The sequence below is a fragment of the Hemiscyllium ocellatum genome, chromosome 47, assembly GCF_020745735.1.
Source record: "Hemiscyllium ocellatum isolate sHemOce1 chromosome 47, sHemOce1.pat.X.cur, whole genome shotgun sequence".
NCBI lineage: Eukaryota > Metazoa > Chordata > Chondrichthyes > Orectolobiformes > Hemiscylliidae > Hemiscyllium > Hemiscyllium ocellatum.
In genome coordinates this window covers 9,982,066-9,999,900 of record NC_083447.1, presented here as the reverse complement: position 1 = coordinate 9,999,900, position 17,835 = coordinate 9,982,066, and the positions used below count along the sequence as shown (strand labels likewise).

The 17,835-nt window shown below is 44.1% G+C and overlaps 1 protein-coding gene across 1 annotated transcript in view; it reads right to left on the bottom strand.

Annotated features, from left to right (window-relative positions):
* Window positions 1-17,835, bottom strand: part of LOC132836583 (neuronal PAS domain-containing protein 3-like) — a 432,887-nt gene that overhangs the window by 168,068 nt on the left and 246,984 nt on the right. The window contains exon 4 of the mRNA XM_060855949.1: window positions 12,077-12,159. Coding sequence (XP_060711932.1) covers window positions 12,077-12,159 — 83 coding nt within the window. The remainder of the gene's footprint in view (window positions 1-12,076; window positions 12,160-17,835) is intronic.

The following is a 17,835-nucleotide window of genomic DNA, read 5'->3' as shown; positions in this document are numbered from 1 at the left end:
AGCCGGGGCCTGAGAGATAAGTGGCGGGAGGGGGAAGGTAGCTGAGAATATGATAGGTAAATGATGGTGGGGGTAATGGTGATAGGTCAGAGAGGAACGGATAGGTGGGAAGGAAGATGGACAGGTCATGAGGGTGGTGCTGAGTTGGAAGGATGGATCTGGGATAAGGTGGGGAGAGGGGAAATAAGAAAACTCATGAAATCCACATTAATCCCATGTGGTTGGAGGGTCCCGAGGCGGAAGATGAGTTGGGTGGTGGAGGATGACCAGCATCATCTGCATGTCCTTGGCAGAATGGGAGGGCAAGTGAAAGTGTTTGGCCATGGGGCGGTGGGGTTGCTTCGTGCATGTGTCCCAGAGATATTCTCTGAAGTAGGCGTCCTGTCTCCCCAATGCAAAGGAGACTGCATCAGGAGCAATGGATACAGTAAATAACATGTGTGGAAGTGCAGGCAAATCTCTGATGGATATGGAAGGCTCCTTTGGGGCCTTGGACAGAGGTGAGGGTGGGTGGGGGGAGAAAGAGAGACAGAGGTGTGGGCGCAGGTTTTGCAGGTTGGAGACGTGGACCTGACAAGGGAGCCGCAGAGGGAATGTTTTTTATGGAATGTAGATAGAGGTGGGGAGGGAAATATATCTCTGGTGGTGGGGTCTGTTTGTAGATGACAGAAATGCAAAAGGATGATGCGATGATGCATCCAGAGGTTGGTGGATGGAAGGTGAGGACCGTGGGTTCTGTCCTCGTTGCGGTTACAGGGACGGGGTTTGAGGGCAGAAGTGCAGGAAGTGGATGAGATGCGCTAGAAGTTATCATCGACCATGTGGGAGGGGAAATTGTGGCCTTTGATATGTTCTGTAGTGAAACTGGCCCTCCTGGGAGCAGATGTGCTGGAGTTGGAGGAATTGGAAATAAAGGATAGCATTTTTACAGGAGGCAGGGTGGGAGGATGTGTAGTCCAGGTAGCTGTGGGAGTTGGTGGGTTTGTAGAAGATGTCTGTTTTGAGTCTGTCACCGTTGATGGAGATGGAGAGCTCCAGGAGTGGGGGTGGGAGGAGAAGTGTCCAAGGTGCTCCAGGTGAACTTTAGGTCAGGGTGGAATGTGTTGGTGAAATTGATGAACTGTTCAACTTCCTCGTGGGAGCCCTAGGTGGTGCCAATACAGTCATCAATGTAGTGGAGGAAATTGTGGGAATGGTGCCAGTGTAGCTGCGGAAGATCGACTGTTCCACATACCTGATGAAGAGACAGGCATAGCTGGGGCCCATGGCTACCCTTTTGGTCTGGACTCCCTTGTCAGGTCCACACATCCGACCAGCCCACCCTCCCCGCCTGGCACTACCACCGCAGGAACTGCAAAACCTGTGCCCACACCGCAACCCCCACCACCACCACCACCACCACCACCACCACCACCACCACCACCACCCCCCTCACCTCTGTCCAAGGCCCCAAAGGAGCCTTCCACATCCATCAGAGATTCACCTGCACTTCCACACGTCATTTACTGTATCCATTGTTCCGGTGCGGTCTACATTGGGGATTCAGGATACCTACTTGCAGAACGCTTCAGAGAACATCTCCGGGACACACGCATGAAGCGACCCCACCACCTCGTGGCCGAACATTTCAACTCCCTCTCCCACTCTGCCAAGGATATGCAGGTGCTGGGCCTCCTTCATCGCCAAACCCGAACCACCCGACACCTGGAGCAAGAACGCCTTATTTACCTCCTCGGGATCCTCCAACCTCTTGGGATTAATATAGATTTCATCAGTTTCCTCATTTTCCCTCCTCCCATCTTATCCCAGATCCAATCTTCCAAGTTGGCACCGCCCTCATGACCTGTCCTATCTGTCCACCTTCGTTCCCACCTATCCGCTCCACCCTCCTCTCCAACCTATCACCACTACCCCACCTTCATCTACCTATCGCACTCTCAGCTACCTTCCCCCCAATCCCACTTCCCCCTCCCATTTATCTCTCACTCTTCATGAAGGGCTTATGCCCGAATTGTTGATTCTCCTGCTCCTTGGATGCTGCCTGACCTGCTGTGTTTTTCCAACACCACACGCTCAACTATTAATTCAGAGACCCAGGAAATGTTCTGGGCACCTCAGTCTGAGATTCAACAAGTGCCACAGCAAATGGTGGACTTTAAATTCAATTACAAAAATCTAGAATTAAGAGTCTAATGTTGACTAGTGTCAGGGAATAACCCATCTGGTTCACTAATGCCCTTTACAAGGAACTCTGCCTACATGTGACTGCAGAACTGGAGTGGTAGGGGTGGCCTCTGAGCAATAAGGGATAGGCAATACATGCTGACCTAGCCAGAAAGATCCATGAAAGAATAAAAAAAAGTTTCTCTCTCTCTACAGATGCTGCCAGACCTGTCCCTGTCCATTTCTCCAGAATTCTGTGTTCTGTTTCAGATCTCCAGCATCCGCAATATTTTGCTATTAATAATTTAGCAGAAGGCTTGCCTGAATATTGCGCATCAGAGGGCAACGCCTGGGACGAGGCCTGAATTGGAAGAGCACAGGGATTTCAAAAGGATCGTGGCACTAAAAACTTTTCACTGGTAGGAAGGGATGAGACAATGGAGGGAGGGATGAACAGAGTTGAGAATCATAAAATCGAGGTGTTGCCAGAGTTGGAGCTGACAGGTGAATCTCAAAATGCACTGTCCATTTCGAGCTTTGTCACTATAAATTAGCGAGGAGGGCAGAAGAAAGCTCCAAGGATGTCCTTAAGTCTGGTCCAGGAAAATGCAATATCCACATCATATTGTGGAATCTCTAGGGTGAGACCAGCCAAATGTGGAGAAGAAGCAATTGTGAAGGAGACAATCCTTTTGCTCCTTTCTCCGACAGGCCCAAATGAAGGCGATACAAAGGGAACACGTGAAATTCCAAGCATTATACTTCAAACACTAACAGAACCTCCCCCCCCCCCACCCCACTGCAGTGTCCAGCACCCACAGTTAGGGCGTGGCCAAAATTCAACCTCAGCACCCCAAGATATTGCCTCTGAAAAGACATAAGAGTGAATTGCGCAGGTTGGACGTGGACAGTGGCATTCTGGATGACCTCACATTTGCGGGCATAACGCAGTGCTCCTTGTCCTCTCACTTTGAGCTCTGGATTGATTCCATTTACAGTACGAAGGCTAATAGGCTTTTCAAAATGAAAAACTTCAAGTGAAAATTTAATGTAAAAGAACCCCACTCCACCACTCCAACACAATTGTGGTTAATTTTTCAGAATTGAGCCATTTATAATATCTACAGCCTGACAATAGATTTGGCAATAACTCATAGGATATGCTTGGTAGTTGATGAATTACAGTTTAAGAATTATTTCCACATGCCACTCTGTGCAATTAGCCTACAGCCTAAAAAGACAATCATAATGACTACTCTCCAACACTAATTAGCCTAATCCATCTCCATTCAGAGAAGCTCACACATAAATGTCAACGTGCAAGTTTCTGCTCTCAGTTAGACAATGGATTAATGGGTATAATTTGCCGAGCACTGGTTTAACTTTACAAAGACCAGGCCTCTGTAGACCTCCAGTGCAACTTAGGAGCTTTACTTAAGATTCTGCCACTAAATCCTGTTCCTCATTCTTTCTGGAGGCTTCATACAACCTCACGGCTGAGCCTGAAATTCACAGTTTAAGAGACAGTTTAGGATGTGGGTCTTTGCAATTCCCTTTCCCTCCATGGCTTGTCCCTATGTTACTGTAAACGATACTGAGTCAAAAAGTGTGGCACTGGAAGAGCACAGGAAGTCAGGCAGAATCTCAGCAGCAGGAGAGGCGATGTTTAATCAGGAATGTGGAGGGGGAAGGGGGCTGAGATATAAAGGGTGGTGGGGATGGAGCTGGGGGAAGGGAGGTGGGAAAGTGATAGGTGGATGCAAGTGGGAGGGAACTGTGATAGGTGGGTGGGGAGGGTAAAGCAGATAGGGGTGGGAAGGAAGATGGACAGGTAGGTCAGATCAAAAGGGTTGTGCGAGTTGGGGGGTTGGATCTGGGATAAGGTGGAGGGGAGGGAATATTTGGAAACTAGTGAAGTCAATGTTGATGCTGTGTGGTTGTAGGGTCCCAAGGCTGAAGGTGAGGCATCCTTCCTCCAGTTGGCTTTGATTTGGCGGTGGAGGAGGCCCAGGATGTGCATGTCCTAAGGGGAATGGGAAGGGGAGTTAAAATGGTTGACCACAGAGCAGAGGAGTTGTTTGGTGCATGCATCCTGGAGATGTTTCCTGAACCGCTCCATGAGTTGGCATTTTATCTCCCTGATGTAGAGGAGACCACATCAAGAGCAATGGACGCAGTAGACGTGCAGGAAAGTCTCTGCCAGATTCCTCCAAATCAAAGCCACCTGCCAATTGGAGGAAGACCCGAAGGGTCGGTGTGGACTTGGTATGCCAAATAGCCTGTTTCCGCACTGTAGGAAATCTAATCTAAACATAAATGCCTCATCTTCCACCTCGGGACCCTCTGACCACACAGCATCAACATCAGCTTCACCAGTTTCCACATCTCCCCTTCCCCCACCTCATCCCACATCTAACCCTCCAATTCGGCACTGTCCTCTTGACCAGTCCATCTCATTTTCCACCTATCCACTTCACCCTCCCCACCAACCCATCACAATTACCTCCCGTGCACCCACCTATTGCTTTCCTGCCTACCTTCCCCCCAGCTCCAGCCCAACCCCCTATTTATTTCTCAGCCCCCTTCCTCCTCCACATTCCTGATGAAGGGCTTATGTCCAAAATGTTAACTCCCCTGCTCCTTAGATTCTGCCTGACCCGCTGTGCTTTTCTAGCACCGCACTTTTCAACTCTGATTCTCTGGCAGCTGCAGTCCTCACTTCCTCCTACACTGGCTTATGGTCTGGCAACACATCAAGTAAAAGGTTATCATCCTTATTGTCAAATCCTCACACTACCTCCATCCCATTTTCCTGCCTCCACTCCCACTCCCAACTCTGTGGTCTCCCAGACCTCGCCTCCAAATCTGGTCTCTTTGCCATCTCGGTTTTTCACATCCCATCTTTCTCAGCCTTTTCTTCAGGCCTAAGCTCTGGAATTTCCCTCCCTTATCTTCTCCTCTTTAAGAGACCTTAAAACTACCAATTTGAGCGTTCCTCCTAATCAGTTCTGACAAAAGGTCATCAACTACCCCCCACAGATGCTGCCGGACCCACTGAGTATTTCCAGCATAATTATTTATAACCTCTCCTTAACTGGCTCCATGTCAAATTTGTCTGATACATTGCTGATGAAATGCCTGGGGAAATAGTTATACTGCATTAGAGGCTCTAGATAAATCCAAGTTGCTGCTGTTGTCCGCTTACTACTTTGTGAGAATTGGCCTGTGAGTAGGAAGTGTTTGCATTTATAATAAAGAACCTTTTGAATGGAGAGTCAGAGATGTACAGCACGGAAATAGACCTTTCAGTCCAACTTGTCCATGGCAACCAGATATCCTAACCTAATCTAGTCCCACTTGCCAGCACTTAGCCCATATCCCTCTAAACCCCTCCTATTTATATGTGCATCCAGATGCCTTTTAAATTGTATCAGCCTCCACCACTTCCTCTGGCAGCTCAATCCATACATACACCACCGTCCAGGTGAAAAGTTGCCCCTTAGATCCCTTTTAAATTTTTCACCTCACACACTAAACCTAGGACCTCTAGTTCTGAACTCCTGCACCTCAGAAAAAAATCAATTTGGTCTATAACTGAGGAGGTAGCTTCAGAAATCATGGTGGTAAACATGGTCACTGACTGGGACATGGCAAGATCCCACAGCAATATGCCTTCACTGGGTGGTGAATAGTGGATTCTGGATCACGCCATCACAGAATTATTAGTGGAGAAGAAAGCCATTCAGCCCGTCAAATGTGCAACAGCTCTATAATGTAGTGCAAATCCCCTGTCTCTTTGTTATATTCCTGAACACCATTGCTATCTAAATAAGCATCCAATGCCCAAATCATACAGAAAATCTCTCCCAAGTGGTGTCAGACATGGCTCAATGGGTAGAACTCTCACTTTTAATTTGAAAGGTAGCATGAGAAAAGCCCCACTCCAGAGAGAGGAATGCACTCTGGGAGGGCCAGCTTTGGGAGCAGACATTATTCCAAGAAGCCCAGTCTCAAATATAAAGTGGAAATGTTCTCTCTTTGGTGACCTTGTCAAGGTTTGTCACTCAAACAACAACCACAGATTCTTGGGCCATTATCACAATGTTGTTCATATGCAAACTGACTGGAGTGTTTATAAATTATATCCCTCACTACATTTATCCCTCATCTAAAACAGATGTAACAAAAAATAAAGAACAGCAAATGCTGGAAATCTGAAACAAATACAGAAATTATCAGATAAACTCAGCAGGTCTGGTAGCATCCGTGGAGAGAGAAACCCAGTTAATATTTCGAGCCCATTATGATTCTTCCTCAGAACTCTGTCCAGAAACAGATGATCTGATGATTTATTTAATGCACGATTCCTGACTGCACCTCTTCTCCACCAACTATTTCTTAATGTGCAATATTAAACCAATTTTTATAAATTAAAATTGAAGTTCTACTTTATTCTTCTTACCCAATATACTTTCATTAATTTTCTTTCATTATTAGGGACTTATTAAGTATTTGTCAGTCTTTGTTTAAATGTGTTTATGAGCTATCACTACTACTGCGAGCACAGATTTTTAATTAGTAACAGATTGAAGGGTTATGGAGAGTGACCAGGAAAGTGGTGTTAAGGCTGAGATGAGATCAGCCACAGCTGTATCAAATGGCAGAGAAGACCCGAGGGGCTGAATGGACTACTCCTGCTCCTAGTTCTCATGTGCTCCTCGATGTTAGCAGACACAGCCTCATTTGTTTGCTGTTTGTGGGACTATTTTGTGCAGCTACTGGCCATCGTGTGTTTTGCAAAAAGACCATCATTGATTATAAAATGCCAAATTCATAAACGGTGCTAGATAAACACATGTTCTTTTGGATTCTTTAAACAATTTGAGGGATAATTTTCTGATCTAAAATCTTATATGTGGCACTATGACAATGCAGCACTCTCACAGCGTGACACTAGAGGTCTGCATTGATTTACAACTCACTGTTGATTCTAATGACTACTTCCCTCCATTCAAACACTTCCCCTCTTGATGACTAGTTGGGATATTATTCCATTTATTACCCTGATAATTAACTGTCACCACTCTGTATTGTGCTCCAAACTGCGTTTGTTCCTGTTCAAAATAGCCCAGTTCTCCTATGCTGCAAGTGAGAAGGTGAAGGTGTACGGAGAAAAGAAACAATATGAAAGGGAAGGCACATATTTTGTTGTCCTTTTCATTTTTCTATCAACTGTTTCATTTTTTAAAAAGTCTTCAAATCAAAAACAGGACTTGCATTTATAAAGCATTTGTAATCTCCATAACCAATAAAACATTTTTGATATGTAGTTGACATTATATTATAGGGCACGGCTAGAGGCCATTTAACCCTTTGTTCCTAAGATGCTTCTTTGAATGAGCAATGTAAGTAGCCTTTGATCTCTCTCCTTCTCCAAATGATCCTGCCCTTAGTATATTCATCCAATCATTTCTCCACCACCCTTTCAGCTAAGAGATTGCTACAAAAACTGAATTCTTCTCAACTTTCCTCCTATACTTACGACAAATACTTTAAAATCTATTTCCTCTGGTTTCCAAGCACCTTTCTAATGGAAATAGTTCCTTCTTATAGAGTCATACAGCACAGAAACAGACCCTTCAGTCCAAACAATCCACCATAATCCCAAACTAAACTCATCCCACCTGCCAGCCTCGTGTTTACTACATTGGAAACTGGGGTCCTCTATAAAACTGAAGTCTTTTAATATTTCATATTTATTATTTTGGTCATAGAGTCATAGAGATGTACAGCATGGAAACAGACCCTTTGGTCCAACTCGCCCATGCCGACCCAGATATCCGAACCCAATCTAGTCCTACCTGCCAGCACCCGGCCCATATCCCTCAAAACCCTTCCTGTTCATATACCCATCCAGATGCCTCTTAAATGTTGCAATTGTACTAGCCTTCACCACTTCCTCTGGCAGCTCATTCCACACATTCACCACCCTCTGCGTGAAAATGTTGCCTCTTAGGTCTCTTTTATATCTTTCCCCTCTCACCTTAAACCTATGCCCTCAAGTTCTGGACTCCCCCACCCCAGGGAAAAGATCTTGTCTATTTATCCTATCCATGTCCCTCATGATGTTATAAACCTCTATAAGGTAACCCCTCAGCCTCTGATGCTCCAGGGAAAACAGCCCTTGCCTATTCAACTTGTCCCTGTAGCTCAAATCCTCCAACCCTGGCAACATCCTTGTAAATCAACAATATTTCTCTTCTATACTATATTTCCACACTAACAGTGATATGGCTCAAGTTTCACAACATCCTTCCAATAGAAAGGAGACCAGAATTGCAAACAATATTCCAAAAAGTGGCCTAACTAATGTCCTGTACAACCACAACATGACCTCCCAACTCCTGCACTCAATACTCTGACCAATAAAGGAATGCATACCAAATACCCCCTTCACTATGCTATCTACCTGCAACTCTACTTTCAAGGAGCTATGAACCTGCACTCCAAGGTCTCTTTATTCAGCAACACTCCCTGGGACCTTACCATTAAGTGTATAAGTCCTGCTAAGGTTTGCTTTCCCAAAATGCAACATCTCTCATTTATCTAAATTAAATTTAATTTTCTGTGTAATTTGAATGTTACAGCTTTAACTAGCTTTCCAGAAATACAGGGAAGATGACGGCCCAGTGGTATTATCACAAGATTATTAATGCAGAGGCCCATATAATGTCTTGGAGACCATCAAATCAAATGCTTCTGGTAATTTGGCTTAGCTATGCTCACTAGAAACTCATAAACATGCAGGGACCTGTTCTCTGAAGGGTAAAGGAACATATCCAGGCCTTGAGCTGCTTGAATTAAATAAAAATTAGGGTCAATAGTTCCATGTTGCATTCTCAATGGCAGGATCTCAACCAATTGCAACTGACTTGCCAATCAATCAACACCTTTTGTGACACAGTATAAATTGTTGCTCCCTTTGAAATTTGGCATTCTTGCATCTGTCTTGATAAGCACTTTGACATCATGTCTCCTTTTTTCAACAATATTTCTCTTTTATACTATATTTCCACATTAACAGTGATATGGCACTAGGTAAATTGTTAAGATGGGCTTTTTAAGGTGACACTATGAGTGAGGTAGGTTAATATCAGGGAAGATGCAGGCTCTGAAATTCATTCGGTCATGACCCTGACAACAATGGGAATAGAGTCAGCGAGAAGGCACCACACCAGCATGACAATGGCAAGACAGGCACAATGCGCTACTTCAGGCACGTCTCAAGTATTGATACAACAACTAGGTAAAATAATGGAACAAAAACAGAAGTTGCTGGAAAAGCTCAGCAGGTCTGTCAGCATCTGTGAAGACAAATAAAATTTAATGTTTTGGGTTCGGTGACCTTTCCTTAGAAAATTAACTTTGATTTCTCTTCATAGATGCTGCCAGACTTGCTGAGCTTTTCAAACAACTTATTTTTCGTTTCTAATTTATAGCATCTGCAGTTCCTTTGATTTTCATTGAAGGCTGATAGTTGATTAACTGGTGTCTGGATATCAAAAAGGGCTTAAAGATTGGTGATGGAGTCTTACTTCTGCCCAAGGTCAAAATCTGCCTGCCCATATTGTGTGTCATGATGTGTCTGCACAAATATATTCAAAATATCTTTTTCATTATGTAAAGAACAGTCTGGGATTGTGGGAGGGAATTGCTGGACTGATATAGTCAATAAACTCTGTACACAAAGAAAGCCTATGTCTCATAACCACTATTTAAGTAGCTTGGTTAGAATTGATTAACATCCAGTGACTTCCTACCCATGGGGAAAGGGGCACCACCCAGTTACCCATTTTCACACCTCTCTATCAATGGCTCTGTCACTGCCCTGAGCAAGTGGACCATTGTATAATATTTTTTAAAAAGAAAGTTGAAATTCTTTGGAGGCTTAGGATACTTGCCTGGCCTTTAATTTCTTTGGCTGATCTAGGACACCCGTGCTTGATTTGGAGATCCCATGCCTGGTCTAGAATGTTCTTGCTTGATCTGGAACTCTCTTGCTTGACTTACAGCTCCCTCATCTGCCTGGAACCAACCTGCCTTCTCTATAACACTATTTGTCTAGTCTAGAGCTTCCTTGCCTTTCCTGGAATTCTCCTGCCTGGCGCAGACCTCATTTGCTTGGCCTTGATTACTTTTCATGGGCCTGTAAATACCCAGTTGGAGGTCTCTTTCCCTCTACTCACTGTGACTACCAGCCTCGACTATGACAATTTGACATACATCCCACCTGAGGAGCAGGAGCCTTACTTGTGACCCTGATCCTTGTTGCCACGTAAGAGGTGAATGAAAGCTCCTCCCTTACAGAGCAAGGAAGAAATGGCCAGAATGGCCAGAATTTCAATGATGAAGTCTTGCATTTTCCATGGACTTTTAGTTCTCCCCCAGTTAGTAAGTCAAAAATGTAAGATGATGGGAGTTAATGTCCTGACAGTGCAGGGCAGCTGCATGAACAACAACAAAGAGTTAAGCCATTTATAGGATATTCCGGAAGTTTCCTTGTTTCATTTCAAAAGCAATGGGAATTCTCCAAACTTCTCCTCAGGACATTACAACTGCAAAGAGTTCACAAAAGGTTTTCCAGGTTGTTGCCGGGAATGATAGTTTGAGATATAAAAGTAGACTGTAAATGCTGGGACATCTTTCATTGGAATATAGAAGATTGAGGGGTGACCTTATTGATGTTTATAAAACTATAGGGGCATAGATAAGGTGAATGACATGGGTGGAGTTTCAAAACTGGGTGGGAGTTTCAAAACTGGGTGGCATATTTTTAAGATGGGAGGAGAAAGATTTAAAACGGGGCAACTTTTTTACATGAGTTCATATGTGGAATAAACTTCAAGAGAAACATTTGGATGTAGAGACAGTTACAATATTTAAAAGACATTTGGATAAGTTCATGAATAAGAATGATTTGGAGGGATATAGGTCAAGTGCAGGCAGGTGAGACTAGTTTGGTTTGGGAGCATGATCGGCGTGGACTGGTTGGATGGAAACGTCTGTTTCCATGCTATATGACTCTATGACATAGAGTCTTCAGCACAAGAGTAGGCTGGATATGAGTCTGTTCTTAACTAGAATCTCTCAATATTTCTCTCTGCACACTTTTCCCTCCTGACATTACTAACTTCTCTTTCTGTGCCATTCACCTCAACACACTCTTGTCTGTTGTCTTGTGATAATGAGATCCACATTTCCCCCTTTTCTCCTGAATTCCTGATTCATTAGTGACTATCTTATATCCATGGCCCCCATTTGTGGACACTCTAACCAGTGAAAACAATCTCTCTACATTTTCTCTACAAGACCCCATCAGATTTGTGCTTGAGAAAACAGCCTCAGCCTGCTCAGTCTTCCCAGTAAAGGCCATTTTGCTCCCCTGTGACTCCAGACCCACAGCAACAGGGTTGAGTCTAATTAATAAATTCAACTAATAAAAAATCAGTATTAAAAGCTAACCTCAGTGACATTGGTCACAAACATGCCTCTGATTGGTGTAAAAGCCCATCTGGTCCACTATGTCCTTTAAAGAAGGAAATCTGCTGTCCTAACTTAGTCTGGCCTACATAAGACTCCTGATCCGCAACAATGTAGTTGACTCTGATATGAGTCAAAGAGTGTGGGGCTGGAAAAGCACAGCAGGTCTGGCAGCATCCGAGGAGCAGGAGAGTCGATGTTTCGGGCTTAAGCCCTCCTCAGATGCTGCCTGACTTGCTGTGCTTTTCCAGCGCTACACTTTTTGACTCTGATCTCCAAAATCTGCAGTCCTCACTTTCTCTGAAAGAATCTGAAAAGACAGTCTATGAAAGAATGGTAAAAGGAGTGGGACTTGAGGAGAATATTGTCTTACCTGTAGGATGTGTCCTCCTAAGTGCTGTTCAAATAACTCAATGGCCAAGGAAGTGGAACTTCTCCTCTGTTGGGATCCTATTGCTGAAAATAAAATGAAAGAGCATCAATGCAGAGACAGAACACTGAAATCAAATTTTTACAGGATTATTTTAAAAGTTTGCTGTTAATCCCACAATCAGGAAAATATCAATAATGAGGAAGATCCTGCCAGAATTAAGGGCACCTTGGGTTATTATTACTACTCATTTTCCCATTGTCTCTCTCAAACTATGGTTCAATCAGTTGAATTTTTACCCTGGGGCTGAAAGATTGAACGCTCTCCTTGATGTTTGACCGCATCACCTACACTGACTGTTAAGACAGTGGTATACTGGTGGTGCCACTGGACCAGAGATCCAGCTTTATATCCTGGGGACATAGGTCCAAATCTCACCACAGCAGCTGATGGAATAAAAATTTGCTTAATACATCACGTACTTTGAAAGTTAGTTTCTGTGATAGTGACCATGAAAATAATCAATTGTTATAGAAGCCTATCTGGTTCACTGATAGCTTGGGAGAGGAAATCTACTGTCCTCACCTGGTCTGGTCTGCATGTGACTCCAGACCAGCAATGTGCTTGACAATGAACAGTCCTTTGAAATGACCTCATAAGCCTCGCAATTTAAGGATGATTAGGAATGTAGGAGGAGAAAGTGAGGTCTGCAGATGCTGGAGATCAGGGCTGAAAATGTGTTGCTGGAAAAGCGCAGCAGGTCAGGCAGCATCCAAGGAACAGGAAATTCGATGTTTCGGGTATTCCTGATGAAGGGCTTATGCCCGAAATGTCGAATTTCCTGTTCCTTGGATGCTGCCTGACCTGCTGCGCTTTTCCAGCAACACATTTTCAGCTCTGATTAGGAATGTAGGCCTTGCCCAGTGATGCCGACATCCCAGGAAATAAAACAAAATTATGGAAGGCACTATCCTTGCAATAAAAGTTTCTAATAATGTTTGGCTTAATGATGCAGTGGTAGAGGTTGCTATCCCTGGTGGAACTCATTCCAAAAGAGTTCATCCCATGATCTCTGACCTCCAAACACCCTGCCTCCATATTCCCACTTCTTGGTTGGCACACCCAACAGCACAGCAATCTGGCCAATTGGAAAACAGACAAACTCTTTGTCAGTCAACAGGATGCCAGTCAAACAACATTCCCCATCCCCCCTCTCTGATGTTTTTCTCAGGGCTCAAAGAAATGGAATTTAGAAGGATATGGGGAGATTTAATTGAAACATACAGAATACTGAACGGCCCGGACAGAGTAGATGTTAGAAAGATGTTTCCATTGATAGGAGAGACTAGGACCTGAGGGCATATCCTTAGATAAAAGAGAAGACCTTTTAAAATGGTGATAAGGAGAAACTTCATCAGTCAGAGAGGGGTGAATCCATGGAATTCATTGCCACTGAAGACTGTGGAGGCCAGGTCATTGAGTATATTTAAGACTGAAATAGATAGGTTCTTGAGTATTATGGAGATAAAGGGTTACAGGGAGAAAGAGGTTGAGAAACGTATCAGGCATGACTGAATGGTGGAGTAGACTCGATGGGCTGAATGGCCTAATTTCTGCTCATATGTCTTATGGTCTCATAAAAAGGCACAACTTCAGTCTGATGGCTCTCACAGGGCTTGCTCATTGTCATATCTCAGAGTTTGATTGGCTAGCTGTGAAGACTCCAGGGTAATCCCAGCGAGTTGACAGCTGTGCATAAAAGAAACGTGATGGCCTAGTTGTAATAAAAAGACTATTATCTCTAGGTAATGATCAGGGGATCTAAGTTTAATTTCCACCATGCACAGAACAGAACGTGAATTCAACTTTTAAAATAAATCTGGAATTAAGAGACTAATGATGACCATGTAACCATTGTTGACCACTGGAAAGCTTATTTGGCTCACTAATGTCCTTTAGGAAAGGAAATGTGCCAGCTTTATCTGGTCTTTTCTACGTGTAATTCCAGACCCACAGCAATATGGTTGATTCTTAACTGCCCTCTGGGCAATTAGAGATGGGTAAAAAATGCTGGCCTAGCAAGCAATACTCACATCCCATGGTTTATTTTTAAAAAGATAGTCATTTGGTGAACTGGAAGAATGACAACCAACAAGTCAAAGGACAGTTTTGTATGAAAATCTGGTAAATATAAACCGAAGTAATGAATAATTGATTTTTTTCAAAGACCCAGCACAATGTCTCTAGCAACCATCTTGGCTTCTTCTTGGGCAGAGTTGGAGAAGGGTAAAACCCCACCCCCACAATTTATCCTCCCATGCCAAGTCCCATCCCTGTTGCCATGGTGATGAGTGATGGGAAAACAATCAACTTTAACAGGTGGATTTTCAGAATCCACCAAGAGGGGAAGGGGACGAACATGGGGCTCACAAAATAAGTGTCAGTCATGTGATTACCTCCAATCCTGCTACCATTATCAGGTATTTCAGCCTACGGGCTTTTTGGGCTGTGCAGGGTTAACTGTCTCATATTGGGTTGTCTGAAAAAATGAGGCTTATTAAGAGCCTGGGTAACCATGCTAAAGAAAGCCAACTACCACTTTCCTCTCAGCCACCATTTCCTGACATGACATGGTCGCTTTTCTTTGGGCGGGGGGGCACCTTAACACCCTGAAGGCAGGCATCAAATGGACAGCTGGAGTGGAGTGGCAGTGCTCCTGACGAGCGTACGAGCATTCCTTGCCTCTCTGAGTGGGAGTATGGTCAAAGTAACTTTCATTCCCCCACCCCCATCCCACTCACACTAGCCCACAGCAGTAGTCTGGCTGTTTGATTCAAAGTCTTCAAAATGTTGGTGAGAAGGCACCATTGTGGTCAATCCCGCACCCCCCCCCACCCCCATCCTACATCTTTTGCTGCTCTTCTCAAGTCAGCTGGCCTCTAATTGGCCCTCTAGCTTTGAGAGCCCATCTTCTACCCTTATTTTGACAGGGAGCATATCTCAAGGCCAATTAAGTGGTTGCCTCTGTGAAGGTTCCAAGCAATACCTGCTGTACTACCCAACTCCCTACCCCCGATAAGTTTGAGATCTGAAAGCACTCCCGGCTCCTGTTTCCTACCCCTCCATGGAAATACCCAGCCTAAAATGTCACAATTCATTATATGACATGCAAAAGCATAGAAAATAGGAATAAGAGTAGGCCGTTCAGCCCCTCAACCCAGCTCCACCATTAAATAGGATCACGGCTGATCAGGCAACTCAGTCCCCTGTTCCCGCTTTCTTCCCATAGCCTTCAATCAAAAAGTGCGCAAAGCTGGGTAGGAGGACGATACAACAATGCTTCCATATGACTTAGAGAAGTTCAGTGAGTGGACAAATGCATGGCAGATGAAGCATAATGTGGATAAGTGTGAAGGCATCTACTTTTGGTAGCAAAAACAGGAATGCAGATTATTATTTGAATGGCAGAGATTGGGAGAAGGGGAGGTGCAAAGAGACCAAGGTGTCCTTGTACAACAGTCACTGAAAGTAAGCATGCAAGTGCAGCAGATGTTGAAGAAGGTACATGGTATGCTGGCCTTTTTTTTTGACCAAAACGCCAAAGAGCTAACAGTGGCTCCAAACAAATGTGGCCCTTAATACTACATAAACTCCACTTATAGATAAAGAATCACTTTTAAATAAAAAATATTTAAGGGCAATGGCTTCTGAAAAGTTGCTGCAGACACAAGTGTTTAGTCCATTGTATCCTGTGCTAGCCAGATCCTCCCACTGTGTAGAGATAGGGTTTAATGAATAGGTAGATAAGCTTCTGCAGTGATCTCAGTGGTCACGTGCTGGTACTCTGCTATGAGTCTATAAGACATAGGAAGAGAAATTAGGCCATTCAATCCAGAGTCTGCTTTTCATGGTTAATTAGTTTCTCAATCCCATTCTCCCTGTAAACCTTGATCCCCTTGATCCTCAAGAACCTATCAAACTCAGTCTTAAATATACTCAATGAGGTCAGAGCATGACGCAGCGTAGCCCTGCCATCATATACAGTCTATTATTAAATGTTTTTAAAAAATAACCTCAAAGTGCCTGAGCTTATACGAAGATCTGAAGAACTCACCCTAGAACACCCAATAATTATCCAGTCTGCTCTTATTCCCCTTGCTTGTCTTCCCTTAACCTTTTCCCATGTTTATTTTGTTATTTTGCCAATTTGATTACCTGCTTATTTTTGGGCACCACAATAGATCTCCCTTCAACATCATAATTTCTTTGGCCGAAAACCATTTTCGTAGAGACTACATTTAACAAGATAGGTTGGATTGGATTTTCACCTTTTCACCAGAAAACTTAAGACTACATAGTGAAAACCTGATAGACGTCTCTAACATTATGAAAGGATTCGGTAGACCACACAGAGGTGTTTCCATATATTGCAGATTCCAAATAAAATAAATAAAGATGATGTTGTCACAGTCCCATACCCCTATCAGTAAGAAAACCAGTCATAGCTTAACCCAAAGGTCACCACATCGCAGTCTAGGGGCAAAATGCAAACTGCTTGGTAACCTCAACTGTGCAGAAACTGAACCTTCACTGTTGCCATCTCAATGCATCAAAACCCAGTCATTCAGCCAATTGGGCTAACTGAGCCACAAAACATTTGAGCACCTTTAACTGGAAACTTTGAGTACTGCAAAAGTAATGCGCAAGGGTATGGGAGGAAAGGCGGGAGACTGGCAATAGGTAGTAGTGCTCGTTTTGATGAGCTGGAGCAGGCATGGCAGACTGAACAGCCTCCCTCGGAACGCTATAACACTCTCTGTGATTCTGTTCAGTTACACTGGTTCAGGCGCTCTGGTGATGCCCCAAGCAGTCAAATAGTTAACTGCTATGATAAAGTGCTGCAAGCTGGCAAGTCTCACCTCCCACCACCCCCACCCCCCTTACAAACACCTCATCAAAGGAGGCATTTTGAAATGTGGCGGAAACAATCGGAATGCTTAATGTCACAGACTGCTGCTTGGTCTGTCCGTGAGGCAAGCTGCAGCTCTGAAACCTGGCTCTGAGCTTCTGCACAGAACGTGCTCCGACAGCCCGATGAGGCGGTGCTGCTTAAATATTCTTAGCAACTAACTAAACAAACAAACATCGTGTATCCCGGTCACGCTCCAGTGATTGATTGACTGGCAGGTCTCAGTGGAAAGAGTGGTGCGAATATATAATAAAAAAGAAGCCTGGTTTCATCACATCATCTTACCAGATAAATAGAGCATCGAGCTGATCTCCTTGGGTCCGGCAAGTCTCGTTTCAATTTTTATACATTTAACCTGTTTTTCTAATCAACCTGTTCAGAGGTGCTATTACATGTAGACTTAAACCAAGTTCTCTCAGTCCAGGGGGAAGGACACCACCATATGACAAGAGTTTTGTTTCAATCTATCACTGACTTGTTAAGCTTGAGCTGGACAAAATCCCTCCATTGCCTTGCCCTCTCTAGCCCTGTCGCCTCATGCAGCACTCACAAATATTTCAACTCCTCCCATTTGTCCCTTAAGCATCACCCAATTTCCATTGCTCCACCATTGGCAGCTGTGCCTTCCTAAGTTCTGGAATTCCCTCCTGTAATTCCACCTCCTCCTTCAGGATGAACCTTCAAGCCTATTCTCTGCGACCGAGCTCTTGGTCACCATTCCAAATGACACCTGGTGTGTGGCTAGGTGTTAAATATTGTCTGATAATGCTCTGGGAAGAATCTCAGAACGTTT